This window comes from Pogona vitticeps, chromosome 7 (assembly GCF_051106095.1).
Source record: "Pogona vitticeps strain Pit_001003342236 chromosome 7, PviZW2.1, whole genome shotgun sequence".
In the NCBI taxonomy this organism is placed as follows: domain Eukaryota; kingdom Metazoa; phylum Chordata; class Lepidosauria; order Squamata; family Agamidae; genus Pogona; species Pogona vitticeps.
Genome location: NC_135789.1, coordinates 12942434 through 12966122, shown reverse-complemented (window position 1 = coordinate 12966122; position 23689 = coordinate 12942434). Strand labels below are relative to the sequence as shown.

The window sequence follows — 23689 nt, the reverse complement described above, 5'->3', positions numbered from 1 at the left end:
ACAAAAAATCAAGAAGCCTTCAGCATCCTGCCTTAAAACTCCTACGAAGGCTGACACCAAACAGATAAGAGCTCTCCCCCTCCCTGCCTCCCGCCAAGAACGAACCTACTGTAATAATAACAGGCTCAAGGGACAGGAAGCTGGCTTTCGCTGAATCTCGGGAAAAACTTCTTAACTGTTAAAGCAGTATGGCAACTGGAACCAGTGGCCTCGGGAAAGTGGTGAGCGCTCCAGCGCTCGAGACCTTCAAGAAAAAAAAAGGGGGGGAACACCCTCTGCCTGATCTTCTTAGATTTTGATCCTGCATTGAGTAGGGGTGGACTTGATGGCCTTAGAGGCCCCATTCAGACTCAGTTATTTCAGGATTATTCTCATATTATTATGCCACCCTGAGCGTTCACAAATGCTTCCAGGTGTGATTTGTGGATCTTGTTGCTGAAGCTTCACCATGTTATTTCTTATACACATGTCTGTTCTTCTTGGCTGGACAGCTCAGGAGTTGAGGTCTCCGGCTGCAGAGCCAAAGGTTGGGAGTTCGATTCCTCCATTGGGCCTCCTGGGAGAAGAGCCAGCCTGGGTGGCCTTGGGCAAGCTGCACCCTCCCAAGGCAACCCGGGGCAAAGAAGGGGATGGGAAACCACTTCTGAGTACACTCGACACAGCACGCTGGCACAAGAGAGTCTCCGAGGCTCAAACGAATCCTTTCTGACTCTCCTCCTTTCCTCTGGCCAGAGGTTAAGCTAACTTGCGGTCAAGTTGTTTTGCAAACCGTTCTTCGGGATTTAAGGCGGAGAAGCCTGCCTTATTCTCCTCCTCCGGCCACAGCTGACAGCCGCAGAGCCTCACGCCAAGGGTGAACAATTCCATTGTGGCCACATCAGCCAAAATTCCACGGGAATTCCAGAGCAGAAGGCTGTTGGCCCAGGCCAAGGGAGCTCCACGTTCAAAGCAGGTCCGCTCTAAATAGAAAAGCACGCGAGGAGGGGCAGGATTCAGGCAGAGGCTGTGAAGGAGAGAAAAATCCACCGCAAATTGCTTCTAGAGCCCAAACGAATTGTTCCTTCCTGTGTCCTTTTGCACCTGTGTGCTAAGCACTGCACACCGGGGGGGGGGCAGCGGCGGCGATGGCAGAGAATTAATAAAACGCCCTGCGTCCATCATTTCCCTTCTGAAAAATCACAGCCTCTGGAACTCCGGCTTTCCAGGAATGGGTGCTGAGCTTCCCACAGGCAAGACGGGTCTTTAGACATTTTATGGGCCAGAAATGTACCCCTGGAAGACCTCCAGTGCTTGGACTGAACAAAATCCGAATACTGTCTCATCATCAACCACAAATATTATATATACAAGAACACTCCTGCGTTTTGTACTCGAAGGCATTTCGCAAGCGCAGGAAAGACAACGCCCTGACTCCACAATTACAATCATGCCTGCGGTCTTATACAGTAGGACCCCCTGGAAATATTAAATAAATCTCCAGAAACTCGTATTTATACACATTTCCAGGGTGTATTTACCAGAATCGAGACCAAAACTGTAGTGTTCAATACTTGCACATTGTTCAGCATCCGCAAGGAGGGAGGGGGGCTTGGAACAAAACCCATCATTGGCTAGGTTGCAAACTAACTTCCACCTGGGGGAGAGTCTCTGAAATAAGGGCACAAATGAGCAACACCTTTTCCTCCTCTCACCCTAGCAATGAAAACAATCTCTTGGAGGATACCTTCCAAAAAGAAGGAAAGAAGCATCACACTCTTGAGAAACAGGTCGAGTTAATGCACAGCTATCTTTAGCACCTGCTTCCCAGATTGCAAGGGGAAGGCGGCTGGGCGGAAGAGGGAAGGAGCGCGCAATAAAACTCTGCTTATGAGGACAGAAATTCCCAGGACATTTAAAAGAAGAACAACAAGTCACAGCAAAAGGTTGCTAAGCAATGGCTCTACCTAAGTCAACAATACAAGGGCCTTGTTTCCCACACACAGAGAAGTCTCTGAACTTTGCCACCTTAAAAAAGGCAGGTTTTAGCAGCCGTGGCAGGAACATCCACAGGCTGTGGCGGGTCTGGGTGTGGAATCACAGCGTATTGTCAGCAGACAGGGCTTTCCCAGTTTGTTGAAGCCTTGGGTAGCGAGGCACGGGTTTTAGAGTCTGATCCTGTGGAAGTTCGGGGGGGGGGGCAAGAAGGACGATCAGGGGACTGGAAACCAAGCCCTATACGGAGGTCTTGAGGGTGGGTGGTCCTTCCATCAGCAGTATAGGTAACTCCCTCTCTTTCGGGGGGACGACCCTTGCCGCAAAGAATGAGGTCCGCAGCTTGGGGGTACATCTGGACCCGGCGCTTACCATGGAAACCCAGGTGGCGTCCGTGGTCCGCTCCGCCTATTTTCATCTATGGCGGATTGCCCAGCTGCGTCCGCATCTTGATCGGGGGGGCCCTCACTACTCTAGTGCATGCGCTCGTAATCTCGAGATTAGACCCTTGTAATGCACTCTATGTGGGGCTGCCTGCGAGGCTGACGCGGAAACTTCAGATGGTCCAGAATGCGGCAGCCAGGCTCCTTAGTGGGGTGAGAAAACACCAACACATCTCCCCCACTCTGTGCTCTGCACTGGCTGCCCATCCGTTTCCGCGTCGACTTCAAAGTGCTAATGATCACTTATAAAGCCCTAAACGGTTTGGGACCTCAATATTTGGCAGATCGTCTTCTCCTACCCAGATCTACCTAAATCACCCGTCATTGCCAGCAGGGACGGCTGAGGGGTCTGACGCCGACAGAGGCTCGGAAGGAAAAAACTAGAAACCAGGCCTTCTCGGCGGTGGCCCCTCGGCTGTGGAATGCCCTTCCAAAAGAAATTCAGCTGGCACCCTTGCTGGGTGCTTTTAAAAGCCAGTTAAAAACTTGGCTATTTAAGCAGGCCTTCCCTCCAGTCAGCTAAGTCTTTCTCTCTCTCTCTCTCTCTCTCTCTCTCTCTCTCTCTCTCTCTCTCTCCTTTTCTTATTCTATCCCATCTTGGTACTCCTTTCTTAAATTAATTGTCTTAATTAATATTGCAATTGTATTTTTATGATTATATATTTTTATATTGATTTATCTTATGTTGTAAGCCGCCCCGAGTAGACATGGACTAGAGGGGCGGGGTATAAATTTAATAAATAAATAAACAAATAAATAAATATGGAGGAAAGACAGAAAGAACTGGGCAGGTTAAGCCTTGACAAAAGAAGATGGAGGGCAGTAAGGAGAGTCCTCTTCAAATCCTTGGAAGGTAGTCTTGCACAGGAGGGGCAGGATCTGTCCTCGATCCTGAAGAAGATCCTGAAGAATGGTTTACAAAACAACTTGACTGCAAGTTAGCTTAACCTCTGGCCAGAGGAAAGGAGGAGAGTCAGAAAGGAGGGCAGGGCACATCATAATGGGCTCAAGTGACAGGAAGACGGATTCCAGCTGAAGATCAGAAAAAACTTCCTAACTATTAGAGCAGTATGACAATGGAACTGATGACCTCGAGAGGTGGTGAGCACTCCCACGCTGCAGCCCTTCAAGAGGAAATTGAACCACTCTCTACTGGATTTCCTTGGATTTCGGTTCCTGCCTTGAGCAGGGGGTTGGATTCGAAGGCCTTCAAGGCCCCCTTCTAACGCCATGATTCTAGGATTCTAGTCTTCATGGTTCGTCTCATGAGAGCCCCATACAGGATTTCTCACGTGCTCTGTTCTTCCTGGCTCTCTCTCCCTCTCTCTTTCTGCTTCGGCTGCCATTGCAAACCAACAGCAGAGGGAAAAATAAAACTGAGTCTCGCTCAAAAAACCTACAGCAAGCTGGTATTTTGCTTCTTTGGGAGCAGCCGGGTGGTGGTTTCCTCCACCATTAAGACGGAGTGACACACAGGGAAGCTGAGGCAGGGGAAGATATACAGTGGCAGGACCTCAGAAATCAAAATAGCAAAAGCCTACGAATTCCTTGGCGAAAAGACAAGGTCAAGGGCCGCTCTGGTCTGTGGTGTCTACCTCCGCAGGCAGATAAGAGGAGACTGGCTTGAAGGGCGCTGGGGGAACCACAGAGCCAACCATGGTTTTATGATACTGGAAGCAAAGTGTGCATGTTCTTTATGCACACGGAGAGGGCCGCATGTTACTGGGCTCTGAAAACCAACCTTTCCTTGATCTCTCCGAGTCCTCAGCGCCCGGTAAAGAGGCAGAGGCCATGAGAAACCGGGGAAAAACAAGTATTGGTTCTGAGCAGAATCTCTACACCCACCTCCTTTCCAGCCGATGAGGGAGGAAAAAGAAATGCGGCCAAGGGTCCTTTTTTAATATATATAAAAAGATGGGGAGAGCCAGCGTCTAAATCGTAGGCCTGTCTCATGCCCTCAAAGGCCAGCAGTCAAACATACACAGAGGACATTGAACAACAACAGCAACAACAGCTCATTGAGTTAAAGTTTCTCCCAGCTGCAGATCCACGCGGAGTGCCGAAGCTCTAAATGCTTCTGCCTTGTAAAAAACTTTTTTTAAAAAACCAAAACAACAGATGCTACAAGCCAGCCGGGCAGCATAAGTAAAGGCAGTAAACTCAACTTCATGGGCAATCAAAGCCTAAGCTTTTGTTTTTTCCTCTCTCAGCAAATCCAAAACACAGTCAAGCGATTTGGAATGGACAACACGATAAAGATTCTTGAGATAAACCGGAGTACAGAGGCGTAACCTGTTCAAGAGCAGTTCCTGAACTTTAAAACAAGCCACGCATTCCTAGCACAAAACACAGGGACGTTCGATTTCCTTGGGAAGTTTAAAAGCATTTTAAGGGGCTGCCAGGATGTAACACAATCAGATCCTGGAAGGAATGGAACAGGTAGAGGAGAAGCAACTTGGTGGACTCTAGATACATTATCTTCTTTGTAAGCCGCCCTGAGTAGACTCTGTCTAGAGGGGCGGGGTATAAATTGAATAATAAATAAAAATAAATAAATACATTATCTAGTTATTTTTTAAAGTGATCTTAAAAAGGCATTCTGATCTAACATTTTCAAGTTTTATGACATTCCCTTACCAGCCCTTACATTTCAGTTTTTTTTTAAAAGGTAACAGAAAATAAGAAAAAAATTAACAAAGATGCAAGAAGAAACACAACAAGTTACTTCTTCAACCACGTAATGAGGAATGAGAATGCATTTACAGTGGGACCCCCGCATCCCTGAGGGATTGCTTCATAAACCCTCTGTGGATGCTGAAAACTGCAAATAGCGAATGCTATATACATAGCACGGAAAAAGAAAAAATCCAGAAAATAAGTATTTTCAGCATGTATTACCAGAACTGGACAGTAGAGGGAGAGAGACCAGGCTATGTATTCTTCAACAAGACTACTTACCACAGTCCCTGATTCCCTCTAGTGGCCAGTTTTGGTAACACATGGTGAAAATAACTTTTCCTCTAGATTTTTTCATTGAATATTTTTTAATCTTGTCAGATATGGAAGCAGGGTGTCCGACAATGTAAGGACCACAAATTCGTTTTGCCCGGTAAGTTTTAGACCTGCAAGAAAGGCGCCCTGCGGCGTAGACAGTGCGAGGCCCAAGGCGTTGCATCAGGTACTATACCTCTCTGGCAATGCTCATGGGTCCAGCATCGCTCAATGAAATTGTCATTGACCACCGTGGAAGAGCAGCTGCTTTTCTCTTGCATGATTCCCGGGCACACGTCGCCACATTCCTCCTTGTCGTGCTTGTTGCTCACAATATAGTTATCCTCCAGGGAGTCCACGATCTGGGACCAGTCGATGGTGGACAGGTAGCACAGCTCGTAATTCTTCTCAATCCGGACCGCACCGCGAGTAATGTTCATCAGGTTGTAAAGGCCGATCTCTTTCAAGTGGACCATCTCGAAAATGACCAGCGCGTAGTTGAAGAACAGGCGGGTCCCTCGGATGACAGTGAGGTTGGGGAAAAGCGTCTTCAAGCTCTCAAGGCCGTAGACTCGGAAGAGGAGCAGGTAGTCCGTCACCATGGTGAGCATGGGGAAGCTGAGGCCTCGGAAGTCCTCGGCTTTGGTTTGGAAAAGGAGCAAGATCTGCAGGTGCCCTTCGATCACAGTGCAGTTCTCCAAGAGGCTGAAATTTGATATGTTGTTCCGGATGTCTATGCTCGGACAAACTGGAAAAGACGAGGAAGAGACAGGTTAAAATCAACAATGGCAACGGTCGCTTGTGATCAAAAACTAAGGATGGAGGGGCTTCTCTAGTCTGGTTTCATTCAGCTTCTTTTTCAAAGCCGGTGGCTAGCTGAGGCTCTCCTACTCTGGGCATGTCCTAGAAGGCAGGATTCCCCGGGAAAAGCCCATCATGTTGGGAAAGGGGGAAGGCAGCTGGAAAAGAGGAAGGCCAAATAGGAGATGGATTGACTCCCTCAAGGAAGCCACAGGGCTGAGTCGGTTAAGCGCTGAGCAGGGCAGTTAAGGAGCAGAAGCATTTTGGAGATCACTCATTCACAGGGCCGGCATGAGTTGGAGCAACGACAGCTGGGACTGTGCAAAATGAAACAAGAGATAGTGCTGGAAGAGGAGACTCTCAGGGCAGGGGAAAGCAAGGAACATTTGGGAGACTGCTCATTTAACGGCAAGCAACGGTCGCGATCCCTCATGAGACAATCCCTATTTCTTTATTTTCTTTTCAGCCACAATAATGGATTTATTTATCTATTTATTTTAAAGAGTAGGGAAAAAAAGCTTCAGGTATGTGTGTTCTTTCGGCGGCCGAGTCCAAAGGACGAATCCACAGAATGCAAAAACAAGCTAGCCACTTTGAGCGTCTCCCTTTGTGCGCATGGTAAGCATGGGTGCTGCCTCTGGGGTGGAGAGCCGTGGCCGCCTCCTCTCCCCTGCCTACTTCTCAGCCTAGGCTGAACAAACTGGGGTGTGTGGAATCCATCTCAAGAACCTACAGCTCCTCTTGTTCTCGCTCTCTCTCTCTCTCTCTCTCTCTCATGCGCGCACACACACACACACACACACATACGGAGAGCTACCATGATCATCAAGGAAAAACCCCCAGGCTGTTGATTGCGTAATGCATTTATTAGAATGAGCCAAGTGTACTCCCTTTTACGGAGTCACTCCTCCACTGAACACCTTTTGACGCCTGATGTCTTGACTGCAACTGGAAATGGGAGGCTTAGGGCTGCTGTACCCCACGGCACCCCGTTTCCTTCGTTTACTCAGGGGGAAGGGGGCTGGCTTGCAGGCACCTCCAGTTCTAATGGCCTCTGATTATTATCCTGTGTCCTCTGGTTTAAAGCAAATTGACAGACACACCTTCCCTGTCATTTTCGTAAGGCCTTCCCACCCTGACACATTCATTATGTGCCTTGCAGAAACAAGGAGGAGGATGCACGCAATGCTCTGGCTAAATGAAGCATGCCCCCCCCCCGGCCACCCATGTAGGAAGTTTCTCTGAAACAGAATCCAGCTTTCAAATCCCAAAAATGTATCTCCAATCGAAGGGTCTGCTGGTGAGGTTACCAGAAGTAAAACCTCCTGCAATCACATGCCCAAGAATAGGTGTGTGTAAGTGTGTAAATAAGTGTGTAAAGTAAGTAAGTAAATGCTAGCAGAACACCTTCCAATTAACTGCACAGTTCTTCTAAGAAAGCTTAAGACAGTCAGGTTGGTCCCATCCCGTCTATCCTTCCACCGACAACTGAAGATCCACCTTTTCAGGCTGGCTTTGAACCATCACGACTGAGTCCTTCAATGTCTTTTTAAAAAAGTTAAGGGAATTTTTAATGTTTACTTGCTTTTCATTATTCAACTGTATTTTAATTAGTGTATTGCTTAATTTTTGCTTTAATGTTTAACTTATTAGGTTTTAAATTCTCTTCTTTTTAATATTGTGAGCCGCCTTGGGTTCCCTCCCCCCCCCGTTATTGGGAGAAAGGTGGCCTAGATATATTTATAAATAAAACAAACAAAGCTATTTAACTCGGCAGTTCTAAGATAAGATGAACCTGTCCTGCAGAGGTTAGTGCATACGTTCACACTGCAATGTCTGGTGTGCAGCTTGAGCCACAGTTAGACTTCAGACTCCACAGGCGGGCCCGTGGAGCACCACCCAATGTGCCGCCCACCCCATCATCATCCACTCATCCAAGCGTGCCGTTCGGAGGAACACTAGGCAAGTTTTCTCTAGCGCAGCTCAAATACGACTGTTACTTTATGAGTAATCATTTACGAGCCATTAATTAGAAATAAAAATATTAACCTGGCAGCAGCGCTGTGAAATCTGGCATAATATGGCGGCTGAACAGGATTTCTCTGGCAACGTGACCAAGTAGCCTGGTAAATAATTGTGAGACGTTTTGCCCTCTTTTAAAGGAACACTCGACGGGTCAGCTGCCAGGAAATGCACAAAAAGCCTTTAGCTGTTCCTACCGCCCAAGCTTCTAAAGCACGTCATTAAAGGAGCCAGAAGACAAGGCAAGAACTGAGACTCCGGACCAGCCAACCTGCCGGATAGAGAAACAAGCAAGTGGCCAAGGAGAGACCTTGGCCGGCAAGTTCTCTCCCTCGGCAGAACCAAGGAATTGGCCCGATAAGAGCCGATTATCTCAAAGGCGGTATTTTCCTCAAGGGTTTGTTTGTCAAGACAGTTTGGCTATGGCTTTCAAGGTTAATAAGTAAGTCTCACCTTCTGCTCCACTAGCTTTCAGTAGCCTGGCAGTAACTGGTTAGCACCCTGTTTGTTTGTTTTTTTTTTTTTTTAAATACCCTCCAAGTTAGCATAAACAATATTGGCTGGAAATGAACAAAGGTTCTTCCCTGGAAAATATTTTGGTTTTTTGCTTCTACTCTTATGGGATGATGGTTCTTAGGCAAAGCGGCTCAGATGAGATTTCAAGGTGCCGCAGTCAGAGAACCACCAAGCTAAACCCTGAAGTTTAACTGAGGAAGTTCAACAGATGCAGCTTCCACCACAGCTGGGGGTAAACAAAACTCTCTCTGTAAAGCCATTACAGGGGCCCGGAGCCTTGTTTGGTCTGACGTAACTCTACACCAGAGGTTGTCAACCCCCGGTCTGCGGCCCTGTGCCGATCCGTGGCCTAAGCCGGACCGGGCCACGGAGACAGATCTCCCGCCCGCCCCCCTGCACACACTCCACTCCCCACAGCTGCTTTGTGCCCATGCATGTGTGCCAGCACCGGCGTGAGCGCTCCCCCACCCCTTCATACATGCGCCCCAGCGCCCGAGTGAAGGTGGGCGTCCAGGCTATTCTAGCATCTGCAGGCAAAGGGACCAGGGTCGCAGGGAGGGCGGAACATCTAACCCTGCCAACCACGAAAGGTCTGGCCGCCTGCTTTCACTCGCTGTCTTTCCGCACCAGCAGTCCAAGCTGCTCTGCAAAAATTACGATTAAAAAAACACACACACAAATCAGAATCAAAACTACTGTTTAAATTCTTAAAGAACACCGATCTTTGCCATTTAAATCATGATTTGAATTAAATCCCGGACGATTAACCCTCTGCAAAAACACGGTTTGGCTCAGAGTTCTCCAAATGCACTTTTTAAGGGGATGGAAAAGTTCTGTTAAATCAAGTCTCGGTTTAAAGCCTTACACTGAGTGTCTAGCTGGTGACTGTGAAAGAGCACGTGACTGTTTGCACTCGGTTGCTTTGGACTCAGGATTCCCAGAAGGAAGCCAAGTTGCCCCTGCCCGGTAGTCAGCCTTTGCTGGGGGAGGAACCCAAACATGGGGCAAGGAGCACAGGCTATGGGCATCGTCAGCTATTCCGCCTCTCCTAACCCCCCCCCTCCAGTCTCATGTAAGCTTCCTTTTCCCCCAAGATCCTATCTGGAGTTAGCTTTGCCTAAGCCCCTCCTTCCCCCCCCCCCACAACATTCCTATACTTTCCTCTGCACTACATTAAAAGAGATTGTTGGCAGCTTGCTGTAAAAGGTCGCCTGTGCTGTGTTTGCCCACTTTGGAAGGGGAATGGGGAAGAGGAGAGAGAGAGAGGCGCAAGAGAAGCCTCAAAATGGAGAGATGGTTTCTCTTGAAGTAGCTCAGCCCCCTCCCCCATGCAATTCCATGCTTTGCATGAAAGCATGTGAGCCTAAACCCCAAGCCACAGGCTGCTTCAGCTCCCGGTTTTATATATAGCCAGGTACACATATACAGACTGGGAAGGTTACGTTGGTTCAAGTCCCAGCTACCACTCTGAAGAGGTGCGGTTTTAGAAGCTGGTGCCCCCTAGCATCCTTTTTGTGGGGGAAGGGGTTTTCAAGAATTGCACCAACATACTGTACTGGGTGAGGGTGGCACCCAACCCGGCAGAACTCAAACCACCCTGCTAAAAGTGGAACATTGGACTCCAGAGATCGATCAGGCTTGATTTGGTTCTAGGACCTCCTTGTTCGTCTTTCTGGCAGGCTCAGGTCTCTTTCGCTCCAAAGCTCTCCTCCAGCATCTCCTCTTAAATGAATTAATTCCCACCCCACCCTTCTTAACGGTCAGTCGGCTTTCTTAACTGTCCAGCCTTCACACCCACGTGTGGCGATCAGGAATCCACGAGAGCGGATCGTCTTGATCTCCAGGGACACATCCTTAGACTTGATTATCTTTTCTAATTCCCGGGTCTTTCCAAAGAAATGGCACGTCGTCTGCTTCGTTTGGAAACAGTACGCGCTGGTCTTATGTTCTCAACAGCCTCATCTCAGCCAAAGGACCCCAGGAGGGGGGAAAGGGTCCTGTTCTAAAGAAAACCACACACACAGTGTTCGCTCATTCCGTACTTCTCGGTTTCCTGCGAAATGTAAGATGTTCCCTAAATGCAAGTTGTGCATTTTAAGCTTATTTATGCACTCGAGACATGTCCTAACGGGCTCTAGCGACAGAGCCAGGTTTAGGCTGAATGTCGTCAGGAAAAACTTCCTAACTGTTAGAGCAGTACAATGACGGGACACGGGACCTCTGGAGGTGGCGCATTCTCCCACGTTGGAGGCCTTTAAGGGAAAACTGAACCATCCTTTGTCAATTCTGCTTTCCTGCCTTGAGCAGGGGGTGGGACTGGATGGCCTCCCTGACCCAGAGGTCCCCTTCCTAGGATTCTAATATTCCTTGATGGATAAAATGTGGACCTTCACCAGTGGCTTCTCAAAGGTTGGGAAACACACTGCCTTGAAAACATGCCTACGGTTGGGACAATATTATTTACTGACACAGAAAGGGACCTTTGCTCTTTACTCTCCCGAAGGGGGGAGTCGGGGAGAAGACGGCTCCCAAAAGCTAAAGAAGCATTTGCTGTTATCTCAAAAAACAGGAAAGCTGCTCCTAAACACATACTCAGTGTACAAGGCTTGCTTTTTTTAAAAGGTGGGGAGTTTAAAAGAGCAGGACTGTCCCTCCACCCCTGTCTCTTCACACAGGACGGAAGACACCTTACAAAAGAAACCACTGGCTTCACAGGAGGTCAACAGCATGAATTCAACCCAAGTCCTGTAAAAGAAGGACCTCCTTCTATAAAAAGAATTTAAAACCCTTTTTTCTTTTTCGTGAGGCACCCAGTCTCTCCAGCATCCCAGCCCGAGAGACCTATTCACACACGCTTGTTTGTGAGAACTCGTGAGAGGGCATGGAAAGTCTGCACACTGCTGTGGGAGTCTACAGAACAGACTTCCACCTGCAATATAGAGAGTTAAGAGCGTATCTACACTACAGTGGGGCCCCTCTTATCCGCAGGATCCATATCCGCTGATTCACTCATTCGCGTTCTGAAAATACCCTCTCAAGCCACAGGAAACAAGCTGGCTTCCATGTTAATCAACACAAGCACCTTTAAGTGCTTTCTTTTTCGCTAGGTTATGGCCTGCATCTCAAACTCCACCTTAAGAAACACGTATGCAGCTCATCGGGGTCTCCCACGGAGGAACCGGCTCATTAACGAGAGTAAAAAAGGAAGGTTAATTATTTGTTAATATTACACAATTTGATGGATATTATTTTTTTGTCAGTGCTTAGATAAGAGGCTAGCAGGGCGGCCAGAAACAAGACATGTACAAGGAGGCTTATTTTAATATCATTTGTAGAGTAGGACCCGCCCCCATCCATCCTACTCTATTTGTAAATTTGCAATTTACTGTGCCGGAAGCTTTGCTTCGGATTCAAGCAGGGGTCGATCTTGCCCAGTGGCTTGGGTGCAGGGATTTGGGTTTAACCCTGTTTTTAAACAGCAGTGTCTGTTGCCTATGGTAACGGCATTCACTCCTCTTGCTCCACCTTACTAAGAGCGACCTGCAGTCCCTGAAAAGTGGGATATAAACCTGATGCTGCTGGTGGCGGGGGTGGGAAATAAATAAATACATTAACGGGGGGGGGGGGGGAGAGGGATCAAAAGGGTGCAGAAAGGCTTCTCTAAACCTACACACAAGGTCTGCAGGGTTTTCCTCCTCCTGTTTTCTCTCCAGGCAGCTGCCAGCGTGGAAGGATACAAAAACCCAGCCCTCCCAGAAAATTCAATTTTTTAGAGTTCAAGCCAAGAAAAGACCTCCCTTCCATGATCATTACGTGTTAGCTTCACGCTTTTCGGTTGCTGCTGCTGCCTACCTGCACCACTCCCGCCCAAATTTATTATTATTACTGGCAATAATAGCAGTCATAATACATTAGCATATACTGTACAGCAATTACACAACTAGAAATGTAACAGATTATATTATTAGACCAGGTGTTCTTACATTATCACTACGACCACTAGCATTCCTATTACATTCCTATTACTATTAGCCTTGCGCCTATGCTTTATTACTATGACTAGTCATTGTATTAGCACCACCAGCACTACCACTACTAAATTCAAATTACTATTACCAGTAGTAGTAGCACTTAGTACTTCCTGCTACTACAACCACTACTACTGTTAAAAAAAAACACCAGGCACCGTCAATCAAAAGGATGAAAACACTGGACGGGTGTTTTTATCTGCACCCGATGCACGTCTAAACCCCAAACCTGAGTCTGTGCAATCAATCGGGGCCCAGGAGGTCGCCACTCCCCAACCCTGTGACTTGTATGTTGGGGTGTGTGTGCTTTCTCCCCCACCCCAGCTCTGTGGGTGCTTATTTTCTAGATCTGAAAGGGATTACTCCTCCTTATTCTTTTTTTCTTTCCTCTTGGCTGTGTCACCTAGACTTTTATCCTGTTTGATTCTCTCCCTCTCCCTATTATTATTATTATTATTATTATTATTATTATTATTATTATTATTATTATTATTATTATTATTATTATTATTATTATTATTATTATTATTATTATTATTATTATTATTATTGCTGAATTAATTTTTCCCTTTTTTTCTTTTTTTTCCCCCTGGCTCCTCTCTCTCTCCCTCCCGCCCAAGAAGAGGGGTCCGGATCCGACCCTTTCCCACCCCTTCCCTCCCTCCTTCAGGGACTCACCCTCGGCTCGGCTCCAGGCGCCCAGGCCGGCGAAGGCGAAAGCCAGCCCGAAGGCCAAGGCCAGGCCCGGCCGGGACGGCGGCGACGACCAGGAGGAGGGCGAGGAGGAGGAGGCGCCCCCTCGCCCCGGAGGACCCATGGCGGGCGGGCGGGCGGGCGACTGGTCCGGGGCTCCCTTCTCGGGGCTCTTTCGGCTCCCGCTCCTCCTCGTGAGGGAAAAGGGAAAGGGGGGGGACCCGCCGGGAGGCCTCAGAAAACCGGGAGCCCAAACGGAGGAGGAGGAGGAGGCCGGGCTTTTCGGGGCCTGGTCGCTCCGAGGGACGGAGGGAGGGTCGCTCACTCGCTCGGTTGTGTGTGTGTGTGTGTGTGTGTGTGTTGTGTGGAAGGGGAAAGCCTCCTCCTCCCTCCTCCCTCCCCTCCCCTCTCTCCGGTCTGGCGGGGCGGAAAGCCCGGTGCTGGGAGCCCGGACGGGAAGAGGGAAGGGGGGGAAAGGGAGTGTGGGGTGGGTGGGAAAGGCCGAACACTCCGCCACCCCACCCGCTTCCTTCGCCCCCCCCTCTCTCTGAGGGAAATGAGGGGGGGAGGAAAGCGAGGCGGGGGGATCTCTCCCCCCATCCGCCCCTCTCAGGGTCTTTGGGGGGGATCTCGCGAAAGGGGATCGTGAGGAAGGGTCCCGGGAGGGGGGAACTCGGGGCTAGTCAGCCCTTTTGGCCCTTAGTCCCCAGAGTCCTCTGGCTTCCAGAGGGGAGAGGTGGGTGTGAGGGGGGGGTGCGCGCGCGTGTTGGACTGCAATTCCCAAAATCCCCGGCCACCTACGTATTCCTCCCCACGCCCCCAAAAAGTATTTTTTTAAAAAAGGCCTAAATATATATACGTACAGTACATATCTATATACATTAGGAACATAATTTCCCTCACAAGTTGGAAACGCACGTGCATGTATGTCTGCACACGCGCACGCACACACAGAGCCCTCTATATATGGAATGGCCCAGCTGTCAAGGTGGGGAACTCAGGGCTATTCTGTTTTATTATTAATGATTATTAGTATCCCCCTCAGCGGTTGGAAATTTTGGGATGGCCATTCCCAGAACCCCATGGCTGGCTTGGGGTGTGTGTGTGGATTTTGGGAGCGGTTATCCAAAAACACCGTATTGAAGAGGTTTCCAAGCTGCAAGGGATATTTGTTAAAAATCAAAAACAAAAAGAAAACTTGGACATAGGGTTGAAGGGATGAAGCTGTCTTGAGGGGAATTATGGGGAACGTAGTCCAAAACCAAAAAATAAAAAGGTTTCCTTGTTTTTCTTTCTGCTTTTCCTTAAGCAGCAGATTTCCTCTGCATTTCCAGCTTGCAATGTGTTTGGATGTATGTTTGGTTTTTTGTTTTGTTTTTAGTGTTCCAAGCAAAAGGCATTCTTGGCCCTAGGCTGACCGTCCTTCCCGACCCACTTCGTCTCCAGCTGTGAGAAAAGCTGTCAAAGGTGGAGGAGTGTAGGAAGGGCCCAGGAAAGGAACTCCGGCGCCTGCGGTCTACGCCACCCTTCGGGCCCTGGGGCCACACGATCCGCGGTCCGTTCTTCGGTGGCCCATTGGGTTCCATGGCTCTTGGCCACCAAGGTGGCTTCAGCCTCCCCTCGGCCAAGTCCACCCCTCACCCGCCCTTCCTTTTCTCCATCCTCTTTGTTGGCTCGCCCATCCCAGCCAGGCTGCCAGGCCACCAGACAAGAGTGCCCGTGGATCTGGCCCTGTCCTCACAGGCCACAAAACAATGAAAATACCACCACCACCCCTGGTCTCTTAAGGTCTTGCAAAGCAAGAAACGTCATTCCCCCGAACCTGCCTATTAAAAAGAGCAGGGTGGGCCACTATGGGGTTTTTAGGCGGTTACCACCCCAAAGTGAACTCTTCCAAGCCCCACCCTGGGTTTCTCCTTTATGGGTTGGCGCCAGCTTCCCCCCCCTCCTCTAGATCAAAAACAGAGCCGGTGTGTGCGAAAGCTTCTTGTTCCCAGCGCTGACATCCTGCAGCAGCCAGATGGCCCACCTGCCCTTCCCCAAAAGGTGCTCCAGGCGCCTCAGCCTCAGTCTGGGACCCGATGGGGCAAGGAGTTCCCAAGGCTCATGTGAGACTGTTCCTGCCCTTGCCTGAAAGCGCGGGGGGGCACGTGCGTGTGGAAAACGGTTGTGGGAAAAGGCAAGGAAGTCCCACGGGGCGGCTTTGTAAGGGCAGTCCCCCCCCCAGGCAGAGAAGGAAGTGAGGCTGTTTCCTTCCTAGGCCAGCCCCCACCTCCCTACAAAGCACTCAGGCTCCCCCCTACCCGAGATTTAAAATTTCCATTTTCTTCTGGGGAAAAAAATCTCTTCTTTACCAGAAAAAAATGTATAAAGTTGTCTAGGCTGGATTGACTGAGAAATGGAAATTTCCATTCCAACCCCCCCCCTCCCCAAAACACACACACATTTGTACTCTTTTTCCCCTGGGAAAAAAATTGGAAATTTTGGGAAATTTAACATCTCTACCCCACTTCTTGGGGGGAGGTTCACGTCCTCACTTCTGGAATCAAGACGTCGCTCGCGCTACCGCTGTCCCACACGGCCTCATTCGAGCCCCCCCCCTCCTTTTGTCTCAGTCCAAAATGCTCTGAGTTTGTCCATCAAAGCTTCAGTGCAAGGACAGATGCGTCCGATCTAAGATTTCCCGACAGGATGGAGACGCAGAGACATCCTCTGAGCAACACGGAGTCACCGCCTTGACTCTTTTCTGCTGGCCATCTCTGCCCGCGTTCCCAAGTTGGAGGAAATCCTCGTCTGTCACCAGCCCAGCCACCCAGAGCTTGGGAACATGACCTTTGCAGGCTCCTCCAGACTCCGGCCCAGAGCCCCTCAGCATCACGTCCCCTCCCGACCCTTCCTTCCAGGCCTGGACATGGACGGGAAGGGGCAGGAAGGATACAGGTCCCTGGCATAGACCCGTCAGAAGGAAAAACGCTTGCTCCCTGGAGCCTTCCCACTGGAGGAAGGAAGTTTCCAAGCTGCGCACGTGGGGGCCATTCTCATGAGGCTGCCAGGCATGAGGAGGAGGAGGGCAGAGCTGCCGAGATGCCACTGCCAACAGAGAGGCGAGTGGTTGCACGCTGCCAGAAAGGTCCCACCTCCACCGTTGGGCAGGAGGTGCAACCGAGGTGCTCGAGGTAGAAGGCAATGGGAGAGGCGCGACCCGAGGACCATAGAAACAGCTGCCCTTCCCAGAATTGCAGGACAGACCGATGGACGGCTTGCCTCCCCCAGCAGAGGCTGCACCCCATCCCCTGCCCACACGCTAGGGACAGGAAGGCGACGCCCCCACATTTCTCCACCGAAGCTCCCCTTCAGGCAAACCACACGGCAGAAGCGATTCAGGTTTTAATGCGCATGTTGTGGATAACAAGCAACCGTCTGCCCTTCCTGATTTCACCGGCAGCCTCTCCCCTCTGAATCAGCAAGCTGAGGCACATGTTCTTCACTGGGGGCAGAGGCGGGAGGGAAGCGGCTCGTCTTTCCAGGAGCAGCCGCCCCGGCAGCGAGAGGCTGGCACGAAGGGGAAATGGGCTGGGCAGGGACACCTCTTCCCCGGGGGGACTGCACCTCTCTGGGCCCTGCCCTGCCCTGGAGGGTGAGGCCCCAACTGGGGGAACGTCTCCTTCCCACAGGTGCTCGTCCCCATGGACCATTTGTTTTCGGGGTGCCCGTCGTACAAGGGGCCCCATAAAACAAGAAGCACACCCTTCGGGACGGAAGGGGGGGGAAGAAGGGGGAAACTCGTTCCCCGTCTAACCCACGGTAACGGAGGCATCGGCCCAGCCCGCCACCTTGAGGCAGAATCTAAACTCGCTTCTGCTCGCCTTCCTTGATTGAACTGTGCGAGGCCGAAATGATAGCTGATGGCAGTTCTTACACAGCGGCCCCTGGGGAGCGTCCTACACTGATCGTCCGTTAAAGACGCCTGGCACGGAAGCCGGTTTTACATCCGACAAAGTTGCTGGTCAACGAATAGGCAAAGCACAGCCTTTTACCCCTCAACGCCTGCTCGGCCAGGTCTCCTCTCTATGAGGGCAGCAGCTAAGAGTACAAGGGCTCACTAACGAAAAGATAAAACCCACACGTGGACTGGGCAACAAAAGGTTTTTTGCGAGGATATGCATAACAAAATAAAAGCAAATAAATAAAGCAATAGAAACTGATTTTAGATAGGCAGGCCAGGATCAAGAGGAAAGGCTCTTCGCTTAGTCTTCTGCTCCTCACAGGAGGAAGAGAAGCTCACCAGCAGGCCAGGTGCAACTTCCCAGTATGGCTGGTCTGGGAGAAGCTGGCCCAAACAGGAAGGGAGCACCGCCACCTCCTGTTTGTCCCAGATGGCAAAACGGGGTGCCCCTTTCCCTGTTTTGAGGATTCAAGCAAGGCACTGCAGGGCCCTTCGTTCAAGCCCGGAGCCGGAGCACCACCGAGGGCCAGAATATCACAGTCTACAGAACAGCTGGAAGGGAACTTTTGTTGCCGGGTTAGAGTGCTTGGGCCAGGGGAGCAAGAAGTGTCGGGTGGTGGCGGTGCTGCTCCTCCTGGGCAAATCACCTCAGCTTGGGAAAGATCCGGATGAAAAGGATCATGCTGATGAAGATGAAACAGACCACAATCAACATCAGCCACAAGAGCCAGTTGACAGACTTCTTGGCATGCTGCTCGAGACGATCCGACTCGTCCTTCAGCTTCTCAAAGTTCTGGTCGGCCAAGCGGAGGGACTGGGACAGAGTCTAGAATCAAGAAAAGCCGAGAGGGGTGCTGAAGTGAGCCGTTCCCAAGGGCAAAGCCAGCCTCTGCCCAAAGAACCCGGGAAAAGACCTTCCCTTTTTCCCAACCCACCTCACTGCCTGAAACAAGCACAAGCAAGCTGTCAAAAATGGAACATGGCTATTGCCTCCCACAGTCAACTGTTGCTGGGCCAGCCAGGCCAGTATTCTTGGCATCCACAGCAGAGCACCTTGGGAGGGAGGGAGGCCGCATGCTCTACCTGGTTGTCCTGCTTAATCACGTTCTGTGCCACCAGAGTGTTGTTCTTTAGGTTGCGAGCCAGGTGCAGCATTTCGTCCGCTAGCTTCTCCTGGATGCTGTGGTGGTGCTGCAGGACGGCATCCAATTCTGCGGCCGACTGCTTCTCATCAGGGAGGGAGCCGCTGCAGGTCAAGAGCAGGCGAGAAATGGGGCACTTCTCACTGATCTGGGCCACAAGGCCGGCTGAGGGCCAGCTGGCTTTTGGTGCAGCCCCCTAAATGTCTTTCCTTGCCAGGCATGGGAAAACCAGCCAGGTCAGGCCGCTTTCCTTCACGGAGTGGCCACAGATCCTCTGGTGGGCCAGAAGCCTGCAACTCCTCCCCACCCACCCCCTGGAGCTGAAATCTAGAGGTGGCATTGGAGAAGAAGCAGTGGGAAAGGCACCAGACTTTTTCTACACGTGAAGGCTCAACTTGCCATTTCCTGTGGAAAACCCAGCTGCTAAGGGGAAAGCCTGGGAGTCAAGTCGTGGCCACAGGGCGAGGGGGGCAGCCCCCCACTTTCCATGCCCCACTCCACTTTCCATCCCGCTCCCCAACCTCACCTCCTCCGCTCAACACTTACATGCGCTTTCTCAAGCTTGTCTCTTCTGAACCTAGGGAGGGAAAAGAGAGTTTATTTAGAGCAACCATCCAATTTTCCCAACCAAGGAGTGAGCAAGACCAAAAATTCTGGAGAGAGGGGACAAGAGAGAACCTGCCAAACGAGGCACCCCACCTGGAAGGATGACCCTTTCCAAAAAAGGAGGGCAAAAGCGGCCAAGGGTCAAGCAAGTTGCTGTGGCAGGTGGGGGCAGGGCGGGGAAGAGGCTCAAGACAAGCAGAGAGAGTCTGATGCGGAAGCCTCCAGATTTCCTAGCTGCGGGTGAGATCGAAATGGGTTTATTGGCAGGGACTACTAAGGTCTGGTTTTGCCACCTCAAGCTTTCCCATTTGCCATAGCCTCCGGAACCTCAAAAGACTTACCGGGAGCACAGGAGGAGCCCTGGTTAAGCAGGAAGGAAATGCAGGAGGAAAAGAGAAAAAGAGACGTTACCGGCGTAAGAGCAAGCTCTGTGTGGGTTCGGGAACACCTGCCCCCATATCCCAACATTAATTCTGCCGGGACTGCGAGGAGATGGGAAAGCAACCACTGTGTCTGGAGAAGTTGCCTTTGGGGATTAGACGCACCTCAGGAGCTAGGAGAGAGAGAGAGAGAAAGAGGGGGGAGAAGGAAGCGCCATGTCAGCCAGGAAGACATACTGTACCAAGCAGCTCGCTCCTCATCTCGCCTGTGTAGCGGGCCTTGGTCTTCAGGTGCACCGTCTTGGTGGCCGGGATGCGCTCCTTAGCCGTGGTAGGGTTTCTCCCGGGAGCCAAGAACTGGTTGGCCAGGGCCTTCTCCGAGGACGTGGACTGGGAGAGGGAGACGGAGAGGGATTGAGGATGGGATTGAGCCAACAGGTTCTTGGCTCTGAGGCTCAGCCAGGAAGGGCCAAGCCTTCAACCCAAGACCCACCCCCGGGGGGAGAAGGGTTGCAGAATCTTACCAGCTTCTCTGCTTCCAGTAACCCCTTCAAGAAATCCACCTTGCGGGAATATTCGTTCAGGACCTCCGGCACGGGCTTGCTGGAAAAGAAATTGCAAAAATGAGATTAAAGGATGATGCTCTTTCTCCGCCACACCCTTATTCTCAAGAGGCGGGAAGAGCAGCTGGCAAGCTCCAGGTTTCCTTCCTTCCCAGGGGCTGGTTTTGAGCCTAACCTGAGATGGATTCCCAGCAGGACCCACTCACCTGGGATGCTTCTTCAGTGCAAGGAGCATCTCCTCCAGAGCAGCTACGTACTAAAGAAAAAGAAAGACACATTTTGAGGATGTCCAAAGTTCCTAAAGTAATCCAAGGTGCATGCTGGGCTTTTCCTCCCTTCCCCGCCGCCCCGCGCCTTCCTCCCCGACCTCTCCGGACCTTCTCGAGCCGCCACTCGTCCGGGCTCCGCCGGTCTGCCGCCAGCGCCTCGCAGCGGCTTAAAAGCCGGACCAGCTTCAGCTCCGCACGGGGGACGGGAAGCGGAACGGCAGCTGCTGCCGCCATCTTCCCTCCAGAGAAAATTTCGGCCGCTCTGCGTCCCCTCTATGGTTTTGCGGCGGGCGACGTCACTTCCGGTCTGAGGTGCGCGCGCAGCCTCTCTTCCTTTCCTTTTTCTCTCTTCCGGTGTGGCCTCCGTTCCTTCCCCAGGTGGGTTCCCGGCCTCGGTGATGGGGGGGAGGAAGAATCGGCCTCCATCCTCGGCCTTGGGGCGGCCGAGTTGTCCCTGGAGGGCGCGGAGGGACCCCTCGGAGGGGAACGGAGCGGAGCCCCGTGGTCTGGCCGGCGGTGGTGTGGGGACGCCTCCCTCTTTGCCTCCCCCTTCCAGACACCCTCCGGCTGGGATTAAGCGTGACTCCTGGATATGTTCTGTATGGGTTTACTCGAGAGTCGGGGAAGGGGGGTGCCTCCGAGGTCGGGGGACAACCCTCACTTCTTCCTCGGAGCAAACGCTAAGGACCGCGTCATCTTTATCGTTGTTATTGTTGTGATTCTCCTGGGCTGGGTCTCTGGAACTCTCCGCCACTGGAAAAGGAGTCGCCCCTTTCCCTGATTCTGGTCGCATCCATCCGCGGTGCTGGGGGGTGGGGGGGGGCTTGGTTTGGATCCCAGCACTGAGTTGTGGACGGGGTGGTTTTATAGCCCCCTTTCCTTTGTTTCTCTCTTGCAAAGATGCGGGGGTGCCATGGGCGGCCAGGTGTGCCTGTGTGTATGTGTGTGGGAGAGGGTGTTACTGCGTATTCCAGGTCCCATGCTCCTCGGAGGGAGGCCCACCCCTTACTCTTTCTCCCTCTCTCCTTAGCCATGGCGATCCGGTACCCAATGGCCGTCGGCCTAAACAAGGGCCACAAAGTGACGAAGAATGTGTCCAAGCCCCGCCAGTGCCGGCGCCGTGGGGTGAGTGCCGCTTTTGGGAGTGGGGTGGGCAAAGCAGGCTCCCCTTGCCTTGGTCTGGGGCTTCCAGATTGAATCAGTTTCACTCCCGGGATGAACGCCGAGGACCACACACGCACCCCGGCCATGGCTTGGCATGGGGTCGTGACCCCAAGAGGAGCGGGGGTCCCCTTCCGCCCCTTCTGGTGGAAACAGCCCCAAACCGCAGAATCCCCCAGGACCAGAGCGGAGAAAGCCCCCCCCAACTTATCTTCCCTTCTCCTCTCCTGTAGCGCCTCACCAAACATACCAAGTTTGTGCGGGACATGATCCGGGAGGTGTGCGGTTTTGCTCCCTACGAGAGACGCGCCATGGAGCTCCTCAAGGTCTCCAAAGACAAGCGAGCCCTGAAATTCATCAAGAAGAGGGTGAGTCTGCCTCGTAGGGGGGGTGCCGAAAGGGCAACCTGCTCACCTTCTTACTTGCTCTCCTTTCCCCTCCCAAGTGAAGGAAGTGTGAAAATCTCGGGGGAAACGGGGGGGGGGTGTCGGTCCGACTTGGATGCTGAACGGGATGCTACGACCTTTCCTGAAGCACCGCTGTGTGAAGTGGGATGATCCAGTCCCCCCCCCCCCCCGCAGATGGTCCAGAGTGCCCTGCTTCAAGTCAGGACCCCCGAGGTCATCTAGTCCATTCCCCTGCACTTGCTGGACGTCCTGGCCTTCTTAACCTGGGTTCAGATCCTTCCCACAATGGGAGGTTCTGTCCTCTCTTGCCATGGACACACTTCTGAGGACCAGGGAACTCCACTGGTGTGCCCCAGGGTTTGGGGATGATGGGAGCAGGTGCCCATTCTCCGGGTTGAGTAGCCGCTGTGGAGGAGGCTGTCTCCGAATCCCGCCGGGGGGATTTGTGGTCCCCTCCGCGGTTTGGCCTTTGCAACCCTGGAGAGGGGCCTTTTCCCGTCATCCTCTGCCTCTCATGGGCTGACTGTGTTCTCTCCCCCCCCCCCCCCCCGGCAGGTTGGGACTCACATTCGGGCCAAGCGGAAGCGGGAAGAGCTCAGCAGCGTCCTGGCCGCCATGAGGAAAGCCGCCGCCAAGAAGGACTAAAGCTGGCCTGCCTCCCCTCTTTCTCCAAATAAAGCTAACTTAAAAACAATCTCACCTGTGTGCCTGGTGTCCCTTGGGGGGGGGGCGTCCCAGTTTGAGAGAGAGGCGTGGATTCCACAAGAAAGCATGGGTTGGGGGTGGGGGTTCCTCCTAAGAGCCCTTTGCTGGAGGATCAAACCAAACTCCCCACTGAGAACTGGTTTTGGGGAGGGGGAGCGGAAAAGTACAGCCCGCTGCTTAGGTTCCACCCAGTGGTGCTTCAGGGACTCTGGAATGGAGTTTCCCTCCTTCTGGTGTAGAGGCAGAGGGTAGATCTGGACCACCAGATGGTTTCATTCAGAATAAAGGACCACTTTAAGCCTTGGTTGGCTTCCAAGGATCCACCCATGGCTGGGTAGGCATGGCTGAAGGGCAGTGGGCGGAGCCTACTTCTGAGTGGCAGTTTATGTGTTTATTTATTCCATTTATACCCTGCCTATCTGGTCAATTATGACCACTCTAGGCGGCTTACAACACACAAAATAAAACAAGTATATATATAACATAACATAATTTTCATAAATTAGAAAAAAAAGTTTTCTCTCCAAGATGGCAAGAAAACAGAGTATGTTATAACAGAGAGGAGGGAAGAAAAATTAGGAATTAACTGGAGGGAGGGAAGGCCTGCCTAAACATCCATGTTTTCAGTTGTTTCTTGAAAATACCCAGCGAGGGAGCCGCGCGAATCTCCGGAGGTAAGTTGTTCCAGAGGCGAGGCGCCACCGCCGAGAAGGCCCGGTGTCTTGTTTTTCCCTTCCAGGCCTCCCTCGGCGTCGGGCTCCTCAGCCTCACCTCCTCACTCTCGCAAGTGACACGGGTAGAACTGGGTGGGAGTAAGCGTTCCGCCAAGTATCGAGGCCCTGAGCCATTTAGGGCTTTAAACATGAGCATCAGGACTTTGAAGTCAACATGGAACCAAATGGGCAGCCAATGCAATGTGGCCAGAATAGGAGAAATGTGATGGTATTTTCTCGCTCCACTCAGGAGTCTGGCCACCACATTCTGCACCACTTGGAGTTCCCGCGTCAGTCTCAAAGGCAGCCCCACGTAGAGCGCGTTACAGTGG

The 23689-nt window shown here is 51.7% G+C and overlaps 3 protein-coding genes across 4 annotated transcripts in view; 1 reads left to right on the top strand and 2 right to left on the bottom strand.

The window, feature by feature from the left end:
* Positions 1-13908, bottom strand: part of INSR (insulin receptor) — a 46912-nt gene extending 33004 nt beyond the window's left edge. Inside the window, exons 1-2 of the mRNA XM_072977888.2 lie at positions 13451-13908; positions 5602-6153 (exon numbers count right to left, since the gene is read on the bottom strand). Coding sequence (XP_072833989.2) covers positions 5602-6153; positions 13451-13589 — 691 coding nt within the window. The 5' untranslated portion in view covers positions 13590-13908. The remainder of the gene's footprint in view (positions 1-5601; positions 6154-13450) is intronic.
* A 3689-nt stretch (positions 13909-17597) lies between these two features.
* USE1 (unconventional SNARE in the ER 1) lies at positions 17598-20638 on the bottom strand. Of its 2 annotated transcripts, XM_072977886.2 has the most exons (8): positions 20480-20638; positions 20309-20358; positions 20064-20142; positions 19777-19929; positions 19501-19519; positions 19100-19130; positions 18495-18657; positions 17598-18237 (listed from the first exon to the last, which is right to left on the bottom strand). In XM_072977886.2, the coding sequence occupies exons 1-8, from the start codon at positions 20603-20605 to the stop codon at positions 18055-18057; spliced, it is 804 nt and encodes a 267-aa protein (XP_072833987.2). In that variant the 5' UTR covers positions 20606-20638; the 3' UTR covers positions 17598-18054. The 2 variants fall into 2 exon arrangements, with proteins under 2 accessions (XP_072833987.2, XP_072833988.2); XM_072977887.2 differs by lacking the exon at positions 19501-19519 and having other exon boundaries at positions 19782-19929.
* A 13-nt stretch (positions 20639-20651) lies between these two features.
* RPL36 (ribosomal protein L36) lies at positions 20652-22633 on the top strand. Its single transcript, XM_020781031.3, has 4 exons — positions 20652-20749; positions 21402-21496; positions 21766-21900; positions 22495-22633. The coding sequence occupies exons 2-4, from the start codon at positions 21404-21406 to the stop codon at positions 22582-22584; spliced, it is 318 nt and encodes a 105-aa protein (XP_020636690.1). The 5' UTR covers positions 20652-20749; positions 21402-21403; the 3' UTR covers positions 22585-22633.
* The last annotated feature ends 1056 nt before the right edge of the window (positions 22634-23689 follow it).